The sequence below is a fragment of the Plasmodium relictum genome (genome assembly GCF_900005765.1).
Source record: "Plasmodium relictum strain SGS1 genome assembly, chromosome: 8".
In the NCBI taxonomy this organism is placed as follows: domain Eukaryota; phylum Apicomplexa; class Aconoidasida; order Haemosporida; family Plasmodiidae; genus Plasmodium; species Plasmodium relictum.
This window is the reverse complement of record NC_041686.1, coordinates 1194325-1220885: the sequence shown is the minus strand read 5'-3', so window position 1 is coordinate 1220885 and position 26561 is coordinate 1194325. Positions and strand designations below refer to the sequence as shown.

The window sequence follows — 26561 nt, the reverse complement described above, 5'->3', positions numbered from 1 at the left end:
TTAAACTTGAGTTTAAAAAAATGTAAAGAAAGAAACATAATCACGGATTACATATAAAATTCATAGTAATCATAAATTTTTTTTCTTATATTTTATAAATCTTATATAATTTGCATTATCTTCTTGTACTTAGGTAAGAATTTTATATCACCTCTCTAACATATTAGAAAAATTGAAGATGTGTTTATGATACAAAGTGTTAATTGAATTATCAATAGAAAAAAAAAATATATATAACAAATATGTACTCTTAAAGATTCAGACAAAAAAAATATATATCTTTTTATTATAAATAAAAAGATATTTATTTTTTTTTTTTTTTTAAATATAATTTCTTATGAAATATTCAGAAAAAAAAAATTAGATTTACATTTTAAAATATATTCTATAGAAAATAAAAGAATTCAGAATCCTAAACTATTACAACAAAAAAAAAAGGAAATTGAAAAATTTTTTAAAAAAATAAGTAAAATCTCAATGATTATTAAAACATAAAGAAGAGTAAATAAAAAAACCATAAAAAATATATAATTTTTGTTAGGCTTAAAAAACTTGAATGCTGCCAAGCAAAATATCTGAAATATATATTGTTTTAATCTCTTAAAAATTTTAATTTCTTTTTTTTTAAAAAAAAAAATACAAAAATTATAATAATTGAAAAAGTGAAACAAAAAGGAAATAACTATTTCATTTTTTTCTTCTTTTATAAATAATTAATACTTAAAAAAATAAGGTAGATAATATAATAATAGGACATTAAATTTTCATGTGAATACTATTTCACTAAGTATTATCTTAAAAAAAAAAAAAATATAAAAATAAAAAGAAACAAATAAAAAAGTAAAAAAATTAAATAACAGTAATTTATATGTATATGTATATATATATATATATATATATATATATATATATAAGGACTAATATATAAATTTTTTTTTTCTCATGCACACACTAAAAGTTGAACAAAATATTAATTTCATATAGTTTTTTTATATTTATAAATACCAAACGATTTTGTAGACTTTCAAATTTTTTTTTACTTTTTATTTTTTTTTATATATTAATTTCTTATAGTGCTTTATATCCTTATTTCAAAATGGATAAAAAAAACTTTTATATAATTTATTGAAAATTTTTTATCCTTATTTTATATTAATTTTTTTTTTTTTTTTTAATTCTTAAGAGTAATTGATTAAATCTTTTTTTTTTTTTATCTATCATTTCTTAATATTTTCTTTCATTTACCTTTTTTTTTTTTTTTTTTGCCTTTCTCTTATTTTTTATTTTTTTTAATTCAATTATCTATATTGTTTAAAAATGGAAATGTTTTGATATACCTTAGCTATAGTTTAAATAAATAATTAAAAAAAAAAAGATAAAAGAGACAAACAGATAAAGTGAACAGGAAAATATATATATATATATTATTGTTATGTTTTCAATTTACTTATTCCTTTTCATATGTCAAAATTTTATGCATAATTTACAACAGAGGAAACAATGTAATATATTTATGATTATACACGAAATAAATTTTTTAAATGATATATATTTAAAAATAAATAAATAGATTGATAGAATATATAAAATAATTAAAAGGATATATTTAAATATGATATATATGTTTTATTTTTGAATAATATTTTTCTATATCTTATTAAAAAATTAAAATATGTTAATTTTTTCTTAACATAATTATATATACCTACTATATTGTATTAATATTTTTAATTTCCACTGTATTATGTAATTTTCATAATGATTTATTATTTATAATTTTAATTTTTTTATATAAATATATATTGCATTTTATTCAGTATACGTATAAGTAATATTATTTTATTATTATTATTAATTTTTTTTTTTTTATGTTATTTGTTATTTTTTTAGGTGGGGAAAAATAGTTAGCAGTGTTTCAAATGCACTTGACTTCAACCAGGCTACCCTAAGTGGATGTATAGATATTATTTGTATTGAATCAGAAATTACAAATAATTTAAAAAATGATAAAATAGAGGTTATCTATAAATCGACTCCATTTCATGTACGATTTGGAAAAACAAAATTATTAAGATCAAAAGAAAAAATTGTTAGTATTTTAGTTAATGGAAAGAGTACTAATTTACATATGAAATTAGGTAGCGCTGGTGAAGCTTATTTTGTTGAAAAAACTTATGAAGATGTAGAAGAAGAACTAGAAACATCTCCATTATCTTCTCCTCGCAATGTACATAATGACCAAACTTATGATCAGAATATTGATAGTTGTAGTATTAATGATTCTATAGATAGCAATAAAACAGATGATGATTGCGATGAAATATTTCTCAATACAACAGAAATGAAAAAATTAAGTGAAAAAAATTATAAAATAGAAAGAAATAAAACTAAAAGAAATAATAAAGAAAAAAAAAATAAAAGTGAAAATAACAAAATAGAAGAAGAACATAAAAAAAAAGTAGAAATAGAAGACGAAGAACTAGATGATGAAAAAAAAAAAATAGAAGAAGATCAAAACATAAATTCGGAATGGTCTTGGTCATGGGGAAGATTACCTCATTTGAAAACACATGATTATATTTCCGATAATTGCACTGTTATTTCTTCAAATAATAAAAATAAGAAAAAAGAAAAAATAAAAAAATTATATAAAAAAAGTGAATCTGTTAATGAACATGCTTTTTGCAAAGAAAAAAAAAATCACATAAATGAAAGAAATTTGAATGAAATTAATTTAAAGAAAAATATAAAAAGAGATAAAGAAATAAGAAATAGTAATTTAAATAATAAAAGTAAAGATATGAAAAAATCTAAAGGTGATATATTAGAACATTATAAAAAAGAGAATAAGAACAAAAGTAACAAAGAAATTTATAATAAAAATAATGAACATATAAAAAAGGAGTGTAAAACAACTGATTCTGTAAGAAGAAATGAAAAATATTTAAATAAAGCTGAAAAAGGAAAAATAAATGAATGCGGTAATAAACAAAAAAAAGAAAGTAGTATTATTTACCAAAAAAAACATATAGATAATAGTACAGAAAAAAATTATGATATGGATAAAGAAAGTTTAAAATTAGATTTAAAAAAAATAAAAGACAAAGAAAAAGTGTGTAACAAATCAAATATATCAGTAGAGGATTATTATAACGAAGAAGAGGAATATATTGAAGAAAATAATAATAATAGTTACTCAAAAGAACAGGAATATAGCCTTGATGATGACATACAAAATAGAATAGAATGCAGTCTGTGTGGTCATTTATTAATTAATCAAAATGCAGATAATGAACAGAATGATTATAATATAGAAATACATAATAAAAATATATTTGAAGCAAATATAGTTACATATGAGCAAATAGATAAAAATTCTAATTTATGGTATCACCCATCTCTTGTTTTTCGATTTGATAAAAAGGATCCTTATTATCCATCTAGAGTTGCATTACCTTTATTGGCATCATGGGTTGTGTTTAATCAACCCTTATCCATTTTAGCAGTAGAGAAGTTATTGAATTCTTCCTTAAGCTTAATGGAAATAAAAGATAAAAGTTGGAGAAATTGGTTTGGTGTATCTAATGCAGAATATGATAATGGCTTAAGTGCAAAAATTTTAAATAAAGATGTAAAAGAGGATGGAATTATAAATGAAAATAAAGAAAAAGAAGAAAAAAAAAGCAAAAACTATCACAATGAATTATTAGATAAGAGGAACAAAAAAATGAAAAAAAATGTTCATCATTCATCATACAAAGAAAACGAAATGAATAAAAAGGATATAAAAAATAGTGAAGAGAAATTAAAAGTAAGATATCGAAAGTCATTAAGGCCAACTTCTGAACAATTACAGTCATTAAATTTAAAAGAAGGAGCTAATACTATTACCTTTCTAGTTACCTCATCTTTACAAGGTACAAAAAGCATAAATGGCACTATATATTTATGGAAAAAAAATGCAAAAATTGTTATATCAGATGTAGATGGAACAATAACTAGGTCAACAGTATTAGGCCATTTAATGCCTATAGTAGGCAAAGACTGGTCTCATGTAGGTGTTTCACAATTATTTAACAAAATAAATAATAATGGATATCATATTCTTTACTTAACTGCAAGAGCTATTGGTCAAGCGGATTCGACTAGAGAGTATTTATTTCGTTTAAAAAAAAATGATAATAATAAATTGCCAGATGGCCCATTAATACTAAGCCCAGATAGACTCTTTCCATCATTTAAAAGAGAAGTTATAGATAAAAAACCATATATTTTTAAAATTGCTGCACTAAGGGATATACGAAATTTATTTCCTCTAAATCATAATCCTTTTTATGCAGCTTTTGGAAATACAGAAAGTGTAAGGAATAAAAAAATACATATATAATTACAAAAGCTTCATAATTTATACTAAAGAAATATTTATTTACATTTTATTTTATTATTATTTTTTGTTTAAAGGATCATAGAGCATATATTTCTGTTGGTGTTCCAGAAGCTAAAGTTTTTATAATAGATAATAGAGGAATTGTTCATCATGTCAATTCTACATATGCTAAAACGTAAAATGAAAAAAATTTACATATATATGTTTCACAGAAAAACGGAAATAATCATTTTTTTTTTTTTTTTTTAGTTATGAAACTATGAGTGAAATAACGGAGCACATGTTTCCATGTATTAAAAATGATAAAAAGAGAGAGGATGATGATCAAGTAAAAAAGAAAAAAAATTATAAACAATAATATTTATTTTACTATATTAATTTTGTAATCATTATAAATTTTTATTTTATTTTATTTTATTTTTTTTTTGTATTAAATTTACATATATAAATATTTATATGTATACATATTATTATTCTTTCTCATGATATTTTTCTTATATACTTTAATGTTTTAGTAAATATTTGTTATTTTATTTATTTTTTTCTTTTATTATTTGCCATTTTTTTATGTTTCATATAATATATATTATATATATTACATATATATATTATATATGTATGTTATTTTATTTGTTTTTTTTTTTTCACATCATATAATTTGATCCCTTCTATTTTTGAAATCGTTATATAAAATTTACAAACTATATTCAACTTTTAAAAAAATAAATAAATAAATAAATAAATAAATAATATTTTTTTATTTTTTTTTTATTAAAAACTACAATTATATTTCCTTTCATATATATATATATATATATATATATATATATTTTGTTTTATAATCTGTTAAGTATGTGTTAATACTTTATATATTAATTAAACAAAATTTTATAATACTTTTTTACGTTGTGTTTATGCATATGTATTATCTTTATTTTTTTTTCTTTTAAACTTGTCTATTGTCAGAAGTATATACTTTTTCAGTGTGATATAAAAATAAAGTTCGTACTTAATATATATATGTATATATATATAGTAAATATATTAATAAATTTATACATATATTCATTTATGCAATCCACAACTATAATAATAAATTATCATCTAAAGTTGTTAAATAATTTTGATTAAACATATACATGAGATAATATTATATAATCGTACATATATATATATAGCTTATAAATTAGATCTATTAAAAATTTTCTTTTATAATTTTATTTAATCACTATTATTTTATTTTATTTTTTATTTTTTTAGTACAACTCCTTTCAATATTGGAAGATAAATAGCTTAACATTTTATGAAAAGTATATGAATATTAGTGATAGTAACTGAAATTTTTAATAATTCTTTTTTTTTTTTTTGTTTTCAAATTTTGTATTTTTTTTTTTAATATATATTTTAAGATTTAAAATTTTTTTATGAATTATTTTTGTTTTTAATATATGTATAAATAGAAACTTTTGAAATGTTTTTAATTTACTTTATACTTTATATGATTCTACTATTTCATAAATATCAAATAATATTTTATTATTTTTTTTATTGTATTCTTATTTTACCTCTTTTTCATTATTAATTTTTAAGTGATCTAATATATATATATATATATATACTTATGCAATAATCTTAAGTAACTAAATGGTTCTTAATATTATATACTTACTATATATATATATTTTTTTTTTATATAATTTTATTTAAAATAACTAAAAAAAAATTAATTTTAAAAAATAGGAAATTTATGAAAATACCATTTTATATACTTATATATATGTATTTTATTAAAAAAAAAAAAATACAAATGAAAAATATTAAAAATAAAAAGGTACAAATATATATTTAAAATAATTAAGGTAAGAAATCGTACATATATATAAAATTTTAAAAAAAAATAAGAAATGAAAGAAATGTAAAATATATATTAAAAATATTAAAATATATAACAATGACGATAAAAAAAAAAATTAATCAATTATAAGCTCATCTAATTTCCAATCTTCATAACTACCATTAGGCAAATATCTCCTTAATATAAAAGGAATAGACTTATTGTATAATTCTTTTTCTGCTATAACTAATGGATCATTATTTAAATAGTTATCATATTCACTTTTATTATTTGAATCATTTTGTGTTTCAATTGGTATAGTTAAAGGAGCATTTAAACTTATTTGTAAAGCTCTTGTTCCAATAATTCTTGCTTTTTCATATTTAGTTAAGTATGGACTTGTTATTCTAATGCTATCATCATTTCCTTCAGAATTTTCATAATCAGACTTATCTTTTTTTATTTGGTTATCAGTTATTATGTCTATGTCATTGTCGTAATTATCACCATCGTCACTATCAATACCCTGACCAAATTCATCTCCTATGTATTCATCATCATCATTCATATAAACATCATTAAAACCATCCACTAAAAAAATATAAAAAAATTAAATATATATATTAAAAATAAATGAACACATTTTTATCATAATAAATATAAAAAAAAATTATATTCCACATTAATATATATATATATATATATATATATATATATATATATATATAGAAAGAAAGATATTCATATTTAAATAAAAAATATATTTTATAAAAAATCTTTTTTTTCTTTTATTTCAAGTACAACTTACTTTTTAATTTTATGTTATATAAAAAAACCAAAAAACTAAAATTTGTATTCTATAAAATTAAATTTTAACTTTTTTTTTTTTTTTTAAAACAAAAAGTTTCATAAAATACATATATATCGTATATACTAAATGGTTTATATAAAAATGCAAGTACTTAGTACTTTATTTGGAATGAAAAAATTCCTAGTTCTTTCAATGAAAAATTAGGAAGAATTATTCATATTATTTAATCTATATTTTTTTTTATATATGTTATTTATCTATATTAATTATTTTTATTCAATTTATTTTAAAATTTCTTTTTTTTTTTAAATTAAAATATTTTAATATCCTTTTTCAAACAATTCATTTTTTTCTTAAATTTTTTTTTTTTTTTTTTTGCTTTAATTTTTTTTTATTTTTTTTTTTTTATGCTTGTTAATGTTTTTTATTTTTTATACATTTAAATATCTTTCCATATTTGTAAAAAAAAAAATTGGGACAACAAAATTAATAAAACAAAATCATAGGTATTATAAATTTATTAGAACATAATTTTTTTTAAAATGTAAAGCAGCATTTAGAAAAAAAAAGAAAAATAGAAAAATTGAAAAAAAGAAAAAATGAAAAAATGAAAAATAGTAAAAATAGTAAAAATAAAAAATAGAAAAATTGAAAAAAAAAAACTGAAAAAAAGAAAAATAGGAAGATCAGAGAAAAGAAAAAAAAAAGAGAAAGAAATATTTAAAATTAAATTTATAAAAGCGAAAAAAAATAATAAACCAATTTTTTTTAGATATTCAAATCATTATGTTTAATAAAAACATTATACAAACATTTTTATGTCTAAATACTTTTACAAATTAGAAAAAATTGTATTATCTCTACAGATAAGTTGTTTATTTTCCTTCAATGCATTAAACTATATAATAAATATATATAAAAAATTCAGATAAAAATTTTAAGAATTATTTTATTTTGTTCATTTTCATGGTTAAAATAATGAGAAATTTAGATATCATTAAATGTTCTTAAGGAAATTTATTAGATTTTTTATTTTTATTTTTATCAAATAAATTATTAATCCTATCGAAAAATTGTACATTTAAAGAATATAATTTCAACCATATAGAACTATAATTTATTTTGTAATGACGACAATATATATTAAAAATTATTTTTTTTAAGTTTAATAAAATATATGAATATACTTAAATCTTTTTAAATCTAAAATTTCATTCATTAAATTCACATATAACCATGTTCATTAAATAATTTATGCACATTCATCAAATTACACATTATAAAATATAGACTTTTTTTTTGTATTTTTTTTTTTTTTTTTACTTTATCAAATAATTTATCATAGAAGACAGTATTAAATTAAAATTTTATAAGCATATGTATTAAATAAAAAAAAGTTAACTTTTTTTTTTTTAATTATGTTATATTTTTACTAAAATTTATAATTTTTATGTATATATTTGATTTGCGAATTATCATATTGAATAAAATTGAATTAGAAATAAAATAATAATTTTTAAAATTAAAATATTATTTTATTCTTAAAATATAAATATGTAGTAGCTTTAAGAACATAAGAATTTTAAAAATATAAAAAGTACTAAGAATTATAAAAATAATATTATTTTAAAACAATAGAAATATTGTAATAATTTTTGAAAAATAAAAGTGTAATGATAATTTTTAAAAAACATAGAAAGAAAAAGTATATATATATTTATAATTATCATTTTCATAAACTCAAATAATCCTAAATTGCTTTCTAAACCTTTTTAATTTTAATTTAAAAGGAATATAAACTAAATAAATATAAAATTAAAAAAAAAAAAAAAAAAAGTCTAATAAAAATATAAAAAGAAATAAAACTTGTTTTGTAATAATATATTTTATAAATATAAAATATATATACCTGTATGTGCAAATTAAAATGCATAATTTTATGTATTTATTTAATATATATATATATAAAAAGATAATAAGTTATCATTATAAGTAAAAAGAAAGAAAAAAAAAAAAAAAAAAGAAAAAAAAAGGTATTCATATAAAAAATATATTATAAAAAAAAAGGAAATCCAAAGATATATAATTGGAGAATAAAAATGAATATAAAAAAAGAAAATCAATAATAAAAAAAGTAAAAAATAAGTTCAATTAATATAAAAAAAAAAAAAAAAAGATTTAAGATATATATCATATTATTTTAATAAATATAAAAATTATGCCTCAAAAATAATTGTCTAAAAAAATTATCGTGATTTTTTAAAAATATTAATATTAATGTAACTATAGATAAAAGCATTAAGAATTAGTCTTTATTTATTTACATTTATTTTATTTTATTTATTTATTTTATTTTATTTATTTATTTTATTTTATTTATTTATTTTATTTTTTTTTTTTTTTTTGATATAAAAGTAACTATATATTTTTCTTTTAATTATAGTAAGTAAAGATTGTAACGTATTTTTACTTTATCACATATTATTTTTTTTTAAATTAATAAAAACCTATATTTGTCCATAATATAATTTTATGTAAAATATATATATATATATATATTTTTAATAAAAAAAAAAAAAAAATGAACGATGATAATGAAAGAATAGACAGTGAAATTCTAGAAAAACAATATGAAATAATAAAATGTGCAAAATATCAAGATTTCATCAGGATGCAGATATTAATACAACCATATATTTTAAATAATGATATTGAAATGTTAAATGCTATAAATATTTTACATTGGTCTTGTTACTGTGGGTTCATAGAATTAGTGAAAAAATTAATTGATTTAAATTGTGATATAGAAAAAGAAGATTTAGTAAATAGTGACACAGCTATTTATTATGCAATTAAAAATAGTAATTATGAGATTGTTTTACTATTAATAAAAAAATTTGGTATATCTATTTTATTTCATAAAAATAGAAGAAAAATGAGTCCTTTTTTAACTGCTATTAGTGAATTTAATGAAGATAAAATATTAGAAACATTACATATTTTAGAATTGTTATATATGAATGGAGTTAGTTTAGAAGAACAAAATGAACATGGCCAAACTGCGTTATTTTTAAGTGTAAAAAAAAATAACATAAGTACATTGCAATGGTTATTAAGTAAAAATGTAAATATCAATCATCGAGATTTTTATGGAAACACTATTTTACATATAGCTGTTCGGTATAGTGATATAGATATTATTAGATTGTTGTGTGATTACGGTTGTTTAAATTTAGTATACTATTCTTCTATTGAAAATAAAAATACCAATGTATTTCAACTATGTATTAAAAATAGATATTTTTTAGTATATATACTGCTAAAAAAATGGATACTGCAGAATAAAATTTGTAAAAATTTAAAAATATGTAAAACCATTTATGCTTTTTACTTTTGGTTTTTTGCTTTGTTAAATTTAATTATATATTTTAATATAGCATACTCTTTTTCATTAATAAATAAATATCAATCCAAATCTATTATTTGGATATCTTTATGGATTTTTCAACAATTTTTATGGTTACTTTTATATTTTAAAAGTCCAGGTTTTTATAAAAAAAATAATATGTTTACTAAAAATAGGAAATATACCAATTACATTTATGATGGATTATTTAAAAGAAAGGCAGAATATCATTTAAATAATATTGAAAAAGAAATATTTCAAATAAATAAAAAAATTATTTCATCAAATATTAATTCTTCTAAAATGTTAAATTTTAATGATTCTTTATTTAATAAATATAATGATTTATTACTTAACTTAGAATATCAAAAATTATCACTATATTCTCATGTTTCACAAGAAAGAATTAATTCTTTAGATATCAATTATAGAAATGCTATACTAAATAATCAAAATCCTAGGGTAATATATATTTCTGCACTTTAATACATTTAAAATTTTTTTTTATATTTTTCACTTTTTAATTAATTTTTTTTTTTTTTTTTTAGAACGTTTGTGTTACTTGTAATATCATTAAACCTGCTAGAGTACATCACTGTGCTGAATGCTTGCATTGTGTAATGTAAATGGAAAAAAAGAAAAAAAAAAAAAAATTTAAATAAAATATTAAAAATTCATATGTTTTCATATTTTTGTAAATATTTTTATTTCTTAAAATTAAATTATTATAGACATCAAGATCATCACTGTGTTTGGGTTGATAACTGCATAGGTTATATACATATATATATTAACATAATTACTATAACTATTATAATTTACTATATATATTCATTAAAAATCATTATATTTTTAATATTATCTATTGTAATCTCACATAATTCTTATTTTTTTATTTTTGTAGGAATAAAAAATCAGCGTTGCTTCTATATATTCATATTATGCGTCTTTATATTACTACTATATAATTATTATTATGTTTTTATATATTTTTATATGTTTTCTAAAACTATAAACTATGTAAGAAAATAAGCTTAATAATATATATACACTCTTTTGTATTTTATATTCATATTGTTATAATTTTTTTTTTATAGGTATTTGGTTTGCTAGTTATTTTATGTAATTTCATTAATTTTACATTATTTGCATTCATAACTTACTTATTTGCACGCAATACAAGGACTATATTAACAAATATAACCTTTTATGAACATTATAAAAAGTAAAACTAAACTTCATAAATATATATATGTAATCATAAAATTATATATATATATGTAATACATCTATATGGATATTTTTTCAGGCCAAATCACATTACTGAAAAATATAATACTGATTTAAGATGTTGGGATTTTCAAAATTTAAGTTTCAAAAAAATTTTGAAGTTTGAACAGAATATTAAAAAAAAAAAAAAAATACATTAATTTTTTTATATTATCATTTTAGATTTACACATTAATATAATCTAAATTTTTTTTTTTTTATAGAAATATATATTATTTCTGGTCATTAAATTATGATGAATCCTACTTAAGACAATGGAAAAAAACAGTAACGATTTTATTTATATAATAAAAAATATTATATATATGTAAATTTACTAAAACATTTTATTTTATTTTTTATAGTCAAATGAAGTTGGTTACACATTAATCTCAGATGGTTAATAAAAAAAAGGAAGTTCTTTATAAGTTTAATCTTTTTCTTATCATTAAAAATTCTTGTCTAAAGATAATATTTTATCATATCTTTCTAATTATAAAAAATATAAGTCTTAAAGATAAAATATATATACTATTTCTACTTATTTTTTTTTTTTTTTTATGTGACTTTAAAATTTTGACAATGATAAAGGGTTTTTATATGTAAATTTTGTTTATTATAAGTATTTATCAAAATATATTGAAGTAAATTTTTCATATATTTTTATACTTTATGTTCTTACTTGAATTATATAATATATTAAAAATATATTAGTTTTCCTATTTTTTTTTTTTTTTTTTAAATTGCATATATATTTTTTTTTTTTTTTAGTGATGTTTTTGTTTTTAAATTTAGTTATAATTGATGAAATATATATTTACGTATAATAATATTTCATAGATAAATAAGGTTATAAAAACTTTTATTATATTAAATATTTTCAAAAAAATAAAATACAGTAATATTCATTACTGTGTGATTATTAAAAAAAAAAAAAATGGGAAAAGACAATGCCATTTTTTTGTATTAATGTTTTTTTAATAATTATTTTTTTAAAATACAAGTAAATCGTAATAAAATAAAAGCAGATAAGGATGTAAAACAATTTTTTTTTTAATTTTATAAAAAAATGGTAAATTTAAGTTAATATATTTTAAGTATCATGTGCAAACTTCCTATAATATTTTAAGTTCATTCATTAATATATTTTTATCATTGTATTTATGATATAGTATTTTATTTCCTCGTACGTAATATTTAAAAAAAAAAAAAAAAATTAAAATTATCACAACTTTATTTTTTTATGTAATCCAGAAGTTTAAATACAATAGTACAAATATATGTCCTTGTAATTTATTAAACTTTTAAATGTTCAATTTTTTAAAAAAGGATATCTTAATAAAATTTACCAAAAAAAAAAAAAAAAAAAAAAATAATAAAAATAAATTAATAATAGAAAGAAGGCTTGTATAAATATAAATATAAATTTAAATAAGATATATCCATAATATAAATTTTATTAACTAAATTATATATATATATTAATAACAAATATATGTATATATAAATTAATCTTATTTTTTGTTATTATCATATATATAATGAATTAAACTATATAAAACTTAACAAAATGAATAAAGAAAAATTAAAAAAATTGTTGGAAAAAGAAAATAACGATCGAATAAACATAACATATACCAAATTTCGTAATTGTCTTTGTTTATTTAATAATTATTCTAAATGCTATATCAATATAAAAAAGAAATATAAAGAATTTTTAAAATATGAAAAAATATATGGAAATGAGAATATTAAATTTAATGAGGAAAAATCAATAGATTATAATAAAGAAAGTAGTTTAGAATTTATGTATCCATATAGATATGAAAATAATAGAAATATATTTCTAATTATAAATAGTAAAAATATAAATTCTGTTAATAATTGCATATATAATAATGATATTATATATATAATATATAATAATAAAAAGTATGAGCATGTCAATTTACAAAAAAGGAAAAAAAAGAAAAATAAAAAAAAAAAAAAAAGTTCATATAATATGCAAAATGATACTTATAGTAGTTTAACAAGTTATGTATCCAATGAAGAAGAGGATGTAAATCCAATATATAATAGTACAATATTTGAAACAAGCAACATGAATTTTTGTGAGAGAGAAAAAAAAAAGAAAAAAAGATCAAAATTAAGCAATAAAAGGAATTTTATATATTCCGATGACGACTCAGATAATCATTATGAATATGTTTTTACACACATAAACTCAGATTTGTATTTTTTAAGTGTATCTAATGATCATATAGAAAAAGAAAAAAATTTGTATATCCAAAATGAGAAATATATAAATTATAATGATGTAATTTTCAGAAGATTAAAATTTAAAAAAACTTTATTTATAAATTTAGATAGTTATAATTCATGGATTATTATAAAAAAAAGTATATTATTAAATGAATACTGGAATTGTTTAAATAAAAATGATTCAGTAGATATTAATGATGTATTATATGATGTAATTAATATTTATGAAAAAATTACTAATTGCTATACAAGAATTTATATTAATGATAGTTTTCTGCTAATAAATAATAAAACAAAAGAAATATTGGGTGTCCAAAGAATTGAATTAGATAATAATATTATTAATAAGAACTCAACGAATTTAAATAAAAATGATGATTTATTGAATACCTGTACAGGTAATGAAGAATCAAATTATTACAAATTAGTATTAATAAAAAAAATGAATATAAAACACTTATTCAATAATAATACAGATATTAATATTACTTTTCACTTTCATAATGTTTGCTTAACCAATTATAATAAGTTAGATCATAATAATTCTTATTTATTAATTCATAACTATAACTTAAATAGTGATAGTCAAATTTTATTAAATCTTACGCTTAACAAAAAAATATATGCAGAACATCTTATAAATAGTAATAACAGTACACCTTTAAATAGTAATTTAATAGATACAGATTTATTAAATCATGAAGATTATATATATTTTAACAATTATATAACACAAAAAATAAGTGAAAATTATTTGAATTACAGTTTATACATAAAAGAATGCTTATTAATTATTGATATATTATATATTTTAAACAACAGCTATGGCAACTTAATATATATAAAAGAATTCTATAAATATAATCATGAGAATTATTATTCTTATATTTGCAATATATTAAAGAAAAATAAAAATTATGATAAAAAAAATAAAGAAGAAAGTAATTCAATTTACTCTTTATCATCTTATGGAGAAAATTCAAATGCTTCATCAAATTCTTCTCAAACAAATTCTTCATCCTTCCTCTCAGATGATGAAAGCCAAGAAAACTTATCTTTTGATGAAAAAATAAATTTTAATGAATTAAACAATGAATTAATTTACATAATGCCTAAGTACAAACTTATTTTTCATCCAAAAATATTTTCTAGCAAAGAAAGTAACAATAGCAATATAGAAATTACAAAAGAAATTCTCAAATTGGGAATTTATTTAAGAAAGATTCAAAAGTTTATTGAAATTAACAAAAGAGGACAATCATGTAATTTTACTTTTGATATATTTTGTTGTTGCTTATACAATATAAATTTACATATTTTAAATCATATAAATAAAATTGAAGAAAACATAAGAAATATTTTTAATTTTACTAAAATTAATATGAATGATAAAAATGATATATCACTATGCCTATTTGATGAAAATAGATTATCTACCTGTACAGATCCAGAAGAAAAAAAAATTTTTTTTAGTATAAATAATTTATTTCATAAAAATATACAAGATTTTAATTTATTTTTTAATATTGATATAGAGAAGACAGAAGATATATCTTTATACAAAATAAAAATAAGCATACTTCCCTTGATTCAAATTGCTAAATTATTGAATAAAATTATAAACAAGATCATAATAAAAAAAAAAATTAATAACTCAAAATATCTAATTGATCTTATTTATAAATTACAGGAATATTTAAATGTAGATGATATTAATAAAAGAGTTCTCCTCTATTTATTAAAAAATGTAACTACTCCATTGTTTGATTTTATTAAAAATTATATTTTTTATGGAAAAGTAAAGGATACATATAAAGAATTCTTTATACATGAAAATAAACATATCACCCCATATTATAGACAAAATCATAAATTTTATCATAATAATATTTACAAATATATTTTTAAAAAGTATATTGATTTATCTACTAATTACTGGGGAGCTAAATATATTATATTAAATAATAAAGTTCCTGTTTTTTTAAAAAGCATTTGTAATTATATATTTATAACTGGAAAATATATTGATGTTCTTTCAGCTTGCTCTAAATTATTAAATTTACAAAACAAAAATTTTTTTTATTTAGAGGATAATAGTAATAATTGTACTTCTGATATTTACATTAATAATATTGCAGCAAATAATGAAAATAGGAACAATGATTACAATTATAATAAGGATAGCTTTAATAATTGTAATCAAGAATTTTCATTAAAATATACCAATAATAATATTAATAATAAGAAGTTAGAAGATGAATATTATAACTCCAATTATATGCAAAGCAATAAAACCTGCTACTTAATATATGATAATGATAAGAAAATATATGAAGATTTAATTCATAATCAACATTTATATGCATCAAAAAAAATGTTTGAATTATATATAAAAAAAATAGATATAAAAGAAAAAATAAAACATCATTACTTTTTCTTCTTTTTACAAATTAGTGATTATCTTAAATATTTTTATATATTATCGCATGAGCACTTAGAAAAATTATATAATAATAAAAAAAATAACATTCTCAATAAATTAAAAAATTATTATGATATATCCATACGCTCATCTGTTTTGTATAATTTAAAATACAGAAAAGATTACAATATTGACGTTTCTGATATATTAAGTATCATTGATAATGTTAATATAATAATCGATTTGAAAAATTTTCATCTAAATAACGATCATATTCATTTTAAGAAAGATAATTCTATTTATGATGAAGAACAAAAACAAGGTCACAAACGAGAACAAGGAGAAGAGTATTATCATAATAGAGAAACAGAAGAAGAGGATGTGAGAGAAGACCAATATAACCATAGCGAAGAAGAAAGCAAAGATGATGATGAAGACGAAAAAGAAAGTGAAAGAGAATGTAATAAAAAATTAGAAGGAATAAAAAAACAAAAGGAAAATAAAAATAATTATTCAAAATTCAATGAATTCAAAAATAATAATGTAGAAAAATATAAAGGAACAAAAAAAAAAATTATATCTAACATAAAAAACAACATGCTGAATATTCAGAATGTTCAAGCTAATATTAATGTAGAAATTTATAAAGGGTTAATATTATCTTATCACAATATATTTCCTTATAATTTAATATTTAATAACATAACTATTTTTAAATATACTTTAATTTTTCGAGTATTAAATTACTGTAAATATATTGAACATAAATTAACAGAAGTTTGGCTTAATCATATGTTTGTCAAAAATATTGATATAAATGAGGAATGTAAAAATAATTTAATGATATGTATTCATACAAGAGAAAGTATGCTTCATTTTTTAAAATGTTATTTGTATCATATTCAAAATGATGTAATAAAGTCTGAATATTATTGTATGAATAACAAATTTAAAGAAACATTAATTTTTGATGATATAATACATATACATAATAATTATTTAAACAACATACTTAAATATTCCTTTATTATGAATACGAATATTATCAACTGTATTTTGAAATTAATTTCTATTGCTCATATATTTACAAGGCATATACTAAAATTTAGTTTCGACAAAAATGAACAGATAGAAAAATTGTCTCATGAAAATCAAAGTTGTAACTCATTAAATAGAAATGTAGTTAATAATAAAAAAAATAATAAAAATAATTATCACAAAAAATTCATACAAGAATTATTAAGAGATAAAGCATATATATCTATGATACATAATACCATCAAGCATTATGATAAACATTTTAAAATTTTTTTTCTTCTTTTAACAGAATATGTAAATAATAACATTGATGATTATGCTCATAATTTTTTAATTAAATTAGATTACAATTTTTATTACACTAATAAATATAAAATCCCGTTGCATATAAATTCTGTTAATGAATGTAATTCTGAATATAAAAATGAAAATTTTTCTAATTATATAGATAATTCGAATACAAATAGTTTCGAATCAAATAATGCCAATAACAAGAGGAAAAAAAAATTTAATAATGCAAATGATAATGGTACGAACTTTAATGATAAAACTAATTATTATGTAGAGGCCAACGATTCTTTATCTTATATAAATTCTTTTAATAATAATCAAATAAATTATAATTTACATAATTTCAATAATAATAATAACATAAAAATATCATGTGATATAAAAAAAATAAATACTTCAATAAATTTCGATCAAAAAGAAAGCTTTAAGAATAATACTGATATAAATAACAATTATTATTCGAACTCAACATCTATTCCTAATAATTATATAAATGAAACAAACGATAAAAAAATATATAATCCGATATCTTTGCATAAAAACGATTTAAAAAATCAATTAATTAATAAGGGGAATATAAATGAAAGTAACTTTATACCTTTTAATCAAAAGAATAATCAAAATATTCCTTTTAATTGCAATAGTTACGATGCAGAAACGGTTAAGTATGATAATAAATTAAGTAAAATACCACATAATATAAATTACAGTAAATTGCAAAAGTACAATTTATACAATGTAAATAATGAAAATATAAGCAATATTAATTTAAGTAACATAGATATAAATAGTATAAGCAGTAGTACATATAATAACAAATTTAACTCTTAAATACATCTAGGTTTTAAATAAGTTATCCAATTTAAAATGGTACTGTATATAAGTTTAAATAGTTTAAAAAAAAGTGTATTTACTATGATAAAAAAAAGATTTTTTTAAACAAGTGTTTTCATATTTTTATTGACTTTTTATAAGTTATTATTTTATTACTTTTTTTTTTTTTTTTTTTTTTTTTTTGTTTAAGAATTTATTAAGTTTAATAAAAATATCCGATAATTTCATAAATTTTTCTTTTTTTTCCCCCTTTATGCAAAAATATTTTTTTTTTTTAAATTTACATCTTTTTACTTTATTTTATTTTATTTTTTTTTTTTTTGATATTGTAATTTTTGTATAAATTTATTTTAAAAATATATTTTCAAATTTACTTTTTTTATTAAAAATACTGTTTAACAATAAAGTTGTAATTCCAAAGTATTAAAATGAAAAAAATATGTGTATTAAAGAAATACATATGAATAATAAAAATGCTATAAAATTTATATTTCTTTTTTTATAGTATTTACTACATAGAAAAAATATTTACATATATATGCGTGTTTATAAAAAAATATAAAAATTTTTTTCTTTTTTTTCTTTAAAATGGAATGTGAAGTTGACAAAACAGTTTTTAAAAGTACAAAAATTGATGAAGAGAAATATAAAAATTATATAAATTACATGTATTTTTACAAAAATGGTGAATTAAAAAAAATTGATTCCTCATATTTCAATAATAAGTATTTAGGTCTATTTTTTGGAGCTTCATGGTGTAAATATTGTTTAACATTTGTAGAAAATTTGAATATTTTTAAAAAGAATTTTCCTTTTATTGAAATAATTTACATACCTTTTGATAAAACATATGAAGATTATTTAAACTTTTTAAAAAATATAAATTTTTATAGCTTACCTTTTGACAATTATTTGTATATTTGCCAAAAATTTCAAATAAAAAATCTACCTTCTTTTATGCTTATTAGTCCCAATAATAAGATTTTAGTAAAAGATGCAGTTCAGTTAATTAAAACAGAAACATATATCAATAATTTAAAATCCTTAATAAAAAATAATACAATACACCCAAATAATTTCAAATTTAATAATCGTTTTCTAGACTTGTTTTATAATTAATATATATATATAATTTTATTAATAAATATATGTTTTTCCTTTTTTTAGGATTTTTATTTATATAAAAATTTTAATTTTTTTTTTTTTAAGATAAATTTTTATTAACTTGTAAATTTTCTTTTTGAATTTTTTTTTTAAAATATAACACATAAATTTATATATATATATATATATAGATAAAGATATAAATTTTAATATATATGGGAGAAAAAAAAAAAATATATTTAAAATAACAAAGGATTAAAATATAAAAAGAGAATGATTTTAAAATTATTCTTGGAAATATAACTATAAAATTAAAAGGAAAAATATATATATATATATATATATATATAGTTACAGAATAGAAAGAAATAGAAAATTATTATATAATTGGAAATCTATAATAGATGTCACTATATAAATATAATATAAAAGGAATTATCATTAATTCTATATGTCACTTATTTTAAAAAAGGTATTATAGAAATAGGGTTTTCAATTAAGCTTTTCAACTTTTTGGAAAATTGTGCTAATGTTGCGCCGTCAATAAATCTATGATCAGCTCCTGACGTTAAATTTATTGTATCAGCAACCATTATATCATTTAATGAATTTAATTCATTTCTTCCATTTTTTAAAAATAATTGCTTCTGAGCTTTAGATACTCCTATTATACATGCTTGGTTGTCAAATACTATTGGAGTAGCAAAAGATCCAGATATAGCACCGAAATTACTAATAGTAATAGTACCATCAGATATATCAGATTTACTTAATTTCATCTGCTGAGCCCTATCACGTAAAAGTATCAAATCTTTTTGAATATCAATAATGTTTTTTTTTTGAACATTCTTTATATTGGGAACTAATAAGCCATTTGGTGTGTCCATTGCTACACATATATTATGGCTTTTATAAATAGTGTAACTATTTTTTTTTGCGTCAAATTTCGAATTTAATATAGGAAAATCAGTTAATGCAATAGATATTAATTTTATTATTATGCAAGTTATTGTTATATTCTCTTTTTCTTGTGAACTTTTTTTAAATTCATTTTTAATTTTTAATAAATTTTCAACAATACACATTTCATTTAAATGAAATAAAGGAACATTTAGTGAATCATTCATGCTTTTACACATAGCCAGTTTTATACCCTTTAAAGGAACTTCTTCCAATATGTCCACAGAGTCATTATCTACTTCTATTTTTACAGCATTTTTGCTTTTTTTATATAATTCTAAATCATTCATATTTATAATTTCCTTGTTAAAATACTCACCTATTTTATTTAAGTCTAAGTTGTATTCTTTTGCTTTTTTTTTAACACCAGGTGGCGCTTTAACAGTAATTTTTTGTTTTTTCTCTGCTTCATACATATTTTTATTTGAAATATTTGAAGATTCTTCTAAACTTACTTCATCCGATTGATCATCTAGATCTTCTAGTTTAATTTTATTTTCATCTTCGTCTTCGTCTTCATCTTCTTTTTCTTTTTCTTCATCATTTTTTTCTTCTTCTACATTATCTTCAGTATCTAATTCACAGAAATAAGATCCAATTTTAATAAAATCCTTTTCATTAGCATATTTTTTTACAAGTATACCACTATATTTACTAGTTATATCCACAGATGCCTTATCACTTTGTACTGTCAATAAACTCTCCATTTCGTGAACTTGATCTCCTTCATTCTTATTCCACTGAGTTACTTCTACTTCAGATATACCTTCTCCTATATCAAATAATTTGCACTTAACAATTTTGAAATTTGTTGCACTTATACTTATATTTCGTGCCTTATTCTTGCTTGTTATTATATTTATTTTGCTAAATATATTTTTTATGTTTTTTGTTATCATTTTCAAAACAAATGAAGTTTAAAAATAAATATATGCATCTGAAATATGATTAAAAAAGTTCTAACTTCTTTTATATACAAATAATTACCCTAAATTTTTTTTTTTTTTTTATTCTAATTGTTAAAATTTTTAAATCATATAAAAGAAAACAGTTAATTTCAAAATAGAATTAATTTTCTCTTATTATTTAAAATAAATAAGTATAATACATGCTTTCATAATTTCATCAAGAAAATATATATACTTTTGTCATAAAAACAAAAGTTTTTTTTTTTTATCATAAAGTTGATGTTTTAATTTTTTTTTAATAATAAAAAAAAAAAAAAAATCCTTATAATAATAATATATATAAGGCAAAAATATATATATATATATATATATATATTTTTTTTTATTACAAAATTTAAATAAATTTCTTAATGCAGAAATAATGTGGAAATAATTTTTAATTATATTAATAAAATTTATTACACTATATACATTTTTTTTTTTTTTTTTTTTAATTTAATAAACGATAACAAAAAATATATATTTGAAAAAGCCAAACTAAAAATTTTTTTCCTTTTATTAGTGAATTCACCTTTTAAAAAATTCATTATTTTTCCATAATATATATATATATTTGTTATTATCACTTTTTTTTTTCACTTGAAAATTTATATAATAATTTATAATTTTTTTCCAAAAAATTCATCTCAAAAAATGGAAAACTAAAAAAAACTACCTCTTATTTGTAAATTTTGAAATACATATGAAGCATAATTATATTTTTATTAAGAAATTACAATTTTGTGTATGTGTTATTACTAAAAATATAATACACTTCTGTAGAATAAAATTGTTTTGAGAATAAACACGAAAAAAAAAAAAAAATGTAGAATTTCTAGTAAACAAAAGAGAATCTTAAAACTGGTTTAATGATCATAAATGGAGAAAAAGAAATATATTTACTAATTTTAATTAAAAATATAGAAAACATGGTTTTGAAGTGTTTCTTTTTTAATTAAAATTATTTAAAAAGAATTTTAATTGTTAAGATTTACTTTTATAATTTTGAAATGTTTCATTTTTGATCAAAGCCATTAAAAAAAAATTTAATTGTTAGATTTCCTTTTAGAATATTTTTTATTATAAGGTTCATAATGAGTAAATTTTGAAATCATATTTTAAAAAGGAGATACATAATAATTAAAAATATCACAATTTCAAAGACAATTATAAAAAAAAATAGTAGTTATTTTAAAAATTATTTTGAAATCCATTTTTTTAATCTTATAAACATTAAAATATATTAGATATTTAAAAAAAATAATATCTTTTATATATTTTTCATACTTAATATCATTTATCTCTCAATATTTTTTTTTCTTGTTTTTTTTTGGTTTTTTTTTTATAAATACTAAGCATATTCTAAAGAAACATAAGAGCTTTATTGAAAAAAAAAAAAGAAATTAAAAAAATATTTTATATTTTCCATGAAATTGGAATTACCTTAATTTATAAAATTGAAAAAAAAAATTTTTTTTATCAATTTTTTATAAATAGGAAAAGTAAAAAAAAATAAAAGGGAAATATATATAAATTCATTTTAAAATAAAGATTTTTTTTGTTCTTTTCTTTTACAATTAAAAATATTGAAATTCTTTAAAGATTAAATAAGCTAATTATATTTTCTCTTACTTTAAAAATAGATATTAGAAAAAGACATTAAGAGTATATATGCAGTATAATAAGAATTATTTTTTAGAAAATATTAAAAAGCAAAAAAAGAAAAAAAATGACTAAATTAAAAAAAAAGAAATTTTTTTTACAATGAAAATATTGATATATATATATATATATATATATATATATATATATATATATATATATATATATATATATATATATGTACATTTATTTTTATTCATTTAAATTGTTTCAAGTTTTTTTTTAAATATGAATATACCTAAAGACAATACTGATAATAGATTAAGTGTGACTCTAGAAGTTGGCAAGGATAAAAAATTAAAAGTTGTAAAAACACTGATGAATGAATGTACAGAAAATAGTAATGTGAATGTAAAAAACCAATTAATAAATTCATCTTTAAATAATGAAGATTATGAAAAAGGTTTGGAAATTTATTTAGGCCATTTTAAAAAAAAATTTACGAAATTTCAAGAAAGTAATATTTATAATGTATATAATATAAAAGAAATTAAAGAAAAAATGGAAGAAGAAATTTATGATGTTATGAATTTAATTAATGTTGATTATGATTATGCTTACCGTTTTTTAAAAGCATACAATTTTAATTCAAATGATTTAATTGAAGAATGGTTTAAGAATTCTAAAAATGTTTTGTTAAGAGCTGAATTTTCTCATTTAAAGGAAGAAGATATTTGTGAGAAAACAAGCTATAATTTACTTGGTGAAGAAAATGATACAATCAATATAAAAGAGTTAGATAAAAATAATTCATTACTTAAATCTCATTTCAATAGTAATTTCAAAAAAGAAAAATACATCTGTCCTGTTTTACTACTGGAATGTGATATTATAGATACTTATGCATTAAAATGTGGTCATCGTTATTCAAAAGAATGTTGGTTATGTTATTTAAAAATTTCACTAAATGAAGATTTTGAAGAGAATGTTATTAGTAAAAAGTGTATAGATGTAGAATGTAAGGAGTTAATAAAAAAAGATGACTGGAAAAATATATGTGATAAAATATTATATGAAAAATATCAAAATATTTTAATAAATATTTATATAAATAAAAATTATAATTTAAAAAAATGCCCTAATAAAAATTGTGATTATGTCATTGAATCTGTTATGCTAAAAAATAATAACATTATTTGTAAATGTGGTCATAATTTTTGTTTCATATGTTCCTATGAGTTTCACAGGCCTGTTACTTGTTCTATTATTAAAAAATGGCATGATTTAGAAAAAAAAGATGATAATAACATAAAGTGGATAAATATTCATACAAAAAAGTGCCCTAATTGTAATGAACCCATTGAAAAAACCTCAGGTTGCATGCATATGAGATGCATATGTGGTTACGATTTTTGTTGGCTTTGTTTAGAAAAATGGAAAAATCATAAAGGTGGTTTTTATAAATGCAACAAATATTTAGAAGAAATAAAATTTAATGAAGATGAAATAAATAAAGAAAAAGAAGAAAAAAAAAATTCTAACCATATTCTTAATAAATATAATCATTTTAAAACAAGATTTGATGCACATCATTACGGAGAAAATTTCTCTATTAAAACACAACTCCTCTTTTTATACAATTTTTGTCAATCATATAATATAGATATACAGAAATTCAAAAACTTTGAAGATGCTATAATACAAACAATTAAATGTAGAAAAATATTAAAATGGTCTTATGCATATGCTTATTTTTCAAATTGGAAAAATGAAAACCAAAAATATTTTTTTGAATATCATCAAGGAGAATTAGAAAGAAATCTAGAAATTTTACAAAGGAAAACAGAGAGTATAGATTTAGACCAATTTACAAAAAATAGAGAAGACAAAAATATGATAGAAATTCAAGAATTAACAAAAATAGTTGATACATTTTTTAAAAATATTTGTGAATTTATTGAAAATGATTTTAACAACTAAAATTTTTATTATTTATCTCTTATGAATTTATTTGTACATTTAAAAATAACTTAAATTTTTTTTTTTTTTTTGTATTTTTCCTATATATTATTATGTATAATATACTTTTTTCTTTTTTTTTTAATATATATAATAACTTTTCCTTTAAAATTAAAAATTTTTGTTTTTTTTTTTTTTTTGATACTATTAGAAAAATATATCAGTTCATATATAAGCTTAAATATATATTATTTCTTATTAAAAATTAGTCTTCCAAATTTATTTAATATTTTTATAATACTACTTTGGTTATTTAAATATGCTTCCCAAAGATTTTACTAAAATTAATTATAGAAAAAATATGTTTCCCACTTTTTTTATATTCAATACAGAAATGTTTAAATGTTTAACATATATTTGTTTATTAAATTTATCCTTAATATAATAATTATATTTTTTACATTGTTTAAAAAAATTCAGTTTTATGTGAAATTTGAACTAATATAACCAAATATAAATGACTAGTACTAAGAAAAAGTTAATGTAAATAATAAAAAAAATTTTTTTTTTCTATTAATCTGAAACTTTTTTAGGTATAGATAATGAATATAAAGATAAGCTATCAAGAATAATATTTTCAGTTCTACTTAGTCTTTTTATATAAGCCATTAATTCAAAATAATCTGCATCTTCAGATAATTCTATATTTTCATTTTCTAGAAATAAAAAATTGAAAACATGTATGTTTATGTTTATGTTGTGAAATTTTTTTTTTTTTTTTTTGTTACAATTTATTTTAAATAAAATTTATAATTAAAAAAAAAAATTGTTTGTAAGTTCGTTCTTACTTAATACATATAATGTAAATTTGATGCATTCACTTGGTTCATTGTCTAAATATTTAGGGCATGGGCCTTCATAATTTTTTTTGCTATAAGAGTTTAAACCAATAACAGCATTAATATCTTTAAAATTCGTAAAATTATTTAATGAATTTACATAAGCAGGTATATTCCAAGCTACGAAGTGAACAACTGTATTCGAATTGTTAATACTAGTTATTGTAATAGCATAAGATTTCGTTGCACTATTTTTATCTAACCACTCAAAATTAGGTAATAAATTTTCTCCACCACATGATTTTTCGTAATATTTTTCTTCTAATATTTTTACTTTATCAGAATCACATTTTTCAATACCAAAATCTTAAAAAAAAAAAATTAATAGCAATAAGAGTACATCAATTATAGTAATAAAATTAAAGTATCACATAAACTTTCATGTTCAAAAAAAAGAAAAAATAATTTTTTTTTCCTTTCTTAATACTTATATACCTGATTCTATGATATCAACTTTCCCTAAAATTAAATTCACGCTACTAAAATAAAACAATAAAATAACATATATTGAAACCATTTTAAACTTTTACAATTAT

General features: G+C 17.7%; 8 protein-coding genes across 8 annotated transcripts; 5 read left to right on the top strand and 3 right to left on the bottom strand.

Moving 5' to 3' along the window:
• Nucleotides 1–1500: 1500 nt before the first annotated feature.
• Nucleotides 1501–5725, top strand: PRELSG_0832500 (HAD superfamily protein, putative; the record flags this gene model as incomplete). The annotated part of the gene is made up of 5 exons (XM_028676408.1): nt 1501–1502; nt 1891–4360; nt 4462–4562; nt 4637–4715; nt 5648–5725. Coding segments are annotated over 5 exons (2730 nt in total).
• Nucleotides 5726–6357: 632 nt separating this feature from the next.
• PRELSG_0832400 (DNA-directed RNA polymerase subunit I, putative) lies at nt 6358–7030 on the bottom strand (the record flags this gene model as incomplete). The annotated part of the gene is made up of 2 exons (XM_028676407.1): nt 6358–6812; nt 7030. Coding segments are annotated over 2 exons (456 nt in total).
• Nucleotides 7031–9613: 2583 nt separating this feature from the next.
• On the top strand, nt 9614–12111 carry DHHC1 (palmitoyltransferase, putative; the record flags this gene model as incomplete). The annotated part of the gene is made up of 8 exons (XM_028676406.1): nt 9614–10900; nt 10987–11060; nt 11170–11210; nt 11343–11458; nt 11536–11663; nt 11748–11828; nt 11932–11995; nt 12073–12111. 8 exons carry the CDS (start codon nt 9614–9616, stop codon nt 12109–12111), a joined length of 1830 nt encoding a protein of 609 aa, XP_028532898.1.
• Nucleotides 12112–13277: 1166 nt separating this feature from the next.
• Nucleotides 13278–18551, top strand: PRELSG_0832200 (spindle pole body protein, putative; the record flags this gene model as incomplete). The annotated part of the gene is made up of 1 exon (XM_028676405.1): nt 13278–18551. One exon carries the CDS (start codon nt 13278–13280, stop codon nt 18549–18551), a length of 5274 nt encoding a protein of 1757 aa, XP_028532897.1.
• A 591-nt stretch (nt 18552–19142) lies between these two features.
• Nucleotides 19143–19673, top strand: Plrx (plasmoredoxin, putative; the record flags this gene model as incomplete). Its single annotated transcript, XM_028676404.1, has 1 exon — nt 19143–19673. One exon carries the CDS (start codon nt 19143–19145, stop codon nt 19671–19673), a length of 531 nt encoding a protein of 176 aa, XP_028532896.1.
• A 443-nt stretch (nt 19674–20116) lies between these two features.
• BCKDH-E2 (lipoamide acyltransferase component of branched-chain alpha-keto acid dehydrogenase complex, putative) lies at nt 20117–21517 on the bottom strand (the record flags this gene model as incomplete). Its single annotated transcript, XM_028676403.1, has 1 exon — nt 20117–21517. The coding sequence occupies one exon, from the start codon at nt 21515–21517 to the stop codon at nt 20117–20119; it is 1401 nt and encodes a 466-aa protein (XP_028532895.1).
• A 1938-nt stretch (nt 21518–23455) lies between these two features.
• PRELSG_0831900 (IBR domain protein, putative) lies at nt 23456–25147 on the top strand (the record flags this gene model as incomplete). Its single annotated transcript, XM_028676402.1, has 1 exon — nt 23456–25147. The coding sequence occupies one exon, from the start codon at nt 23456–23458 to the stop codon at nt 25145–25147; it is 1692 nt and encodes a 563-aa protein (XP_028532894.1).
• Nucleotides 25148–25699: 552 nt separating this feature from the next.
• Nucleotides 25700–26542, bottom strand: PRELSG_0831800 (phosphatidylethanolamine-binding protein, putative; the record flags this gene model as incomplete). The annotated part of the gene is made up of 3 exons (XM_028676400.1): nt 25700–25842; nt 25975–26331; nt 26461–26542. 3 exons carry the CDS (start codon nt 26540–26542, stop codon nt 25700–25702), a joined length of 582 nt encoding a protein of 193 aa, XP_028532893.1.
• Between the last annotated feature and the right edge of the window lie 19 nt (nt 26543–26561).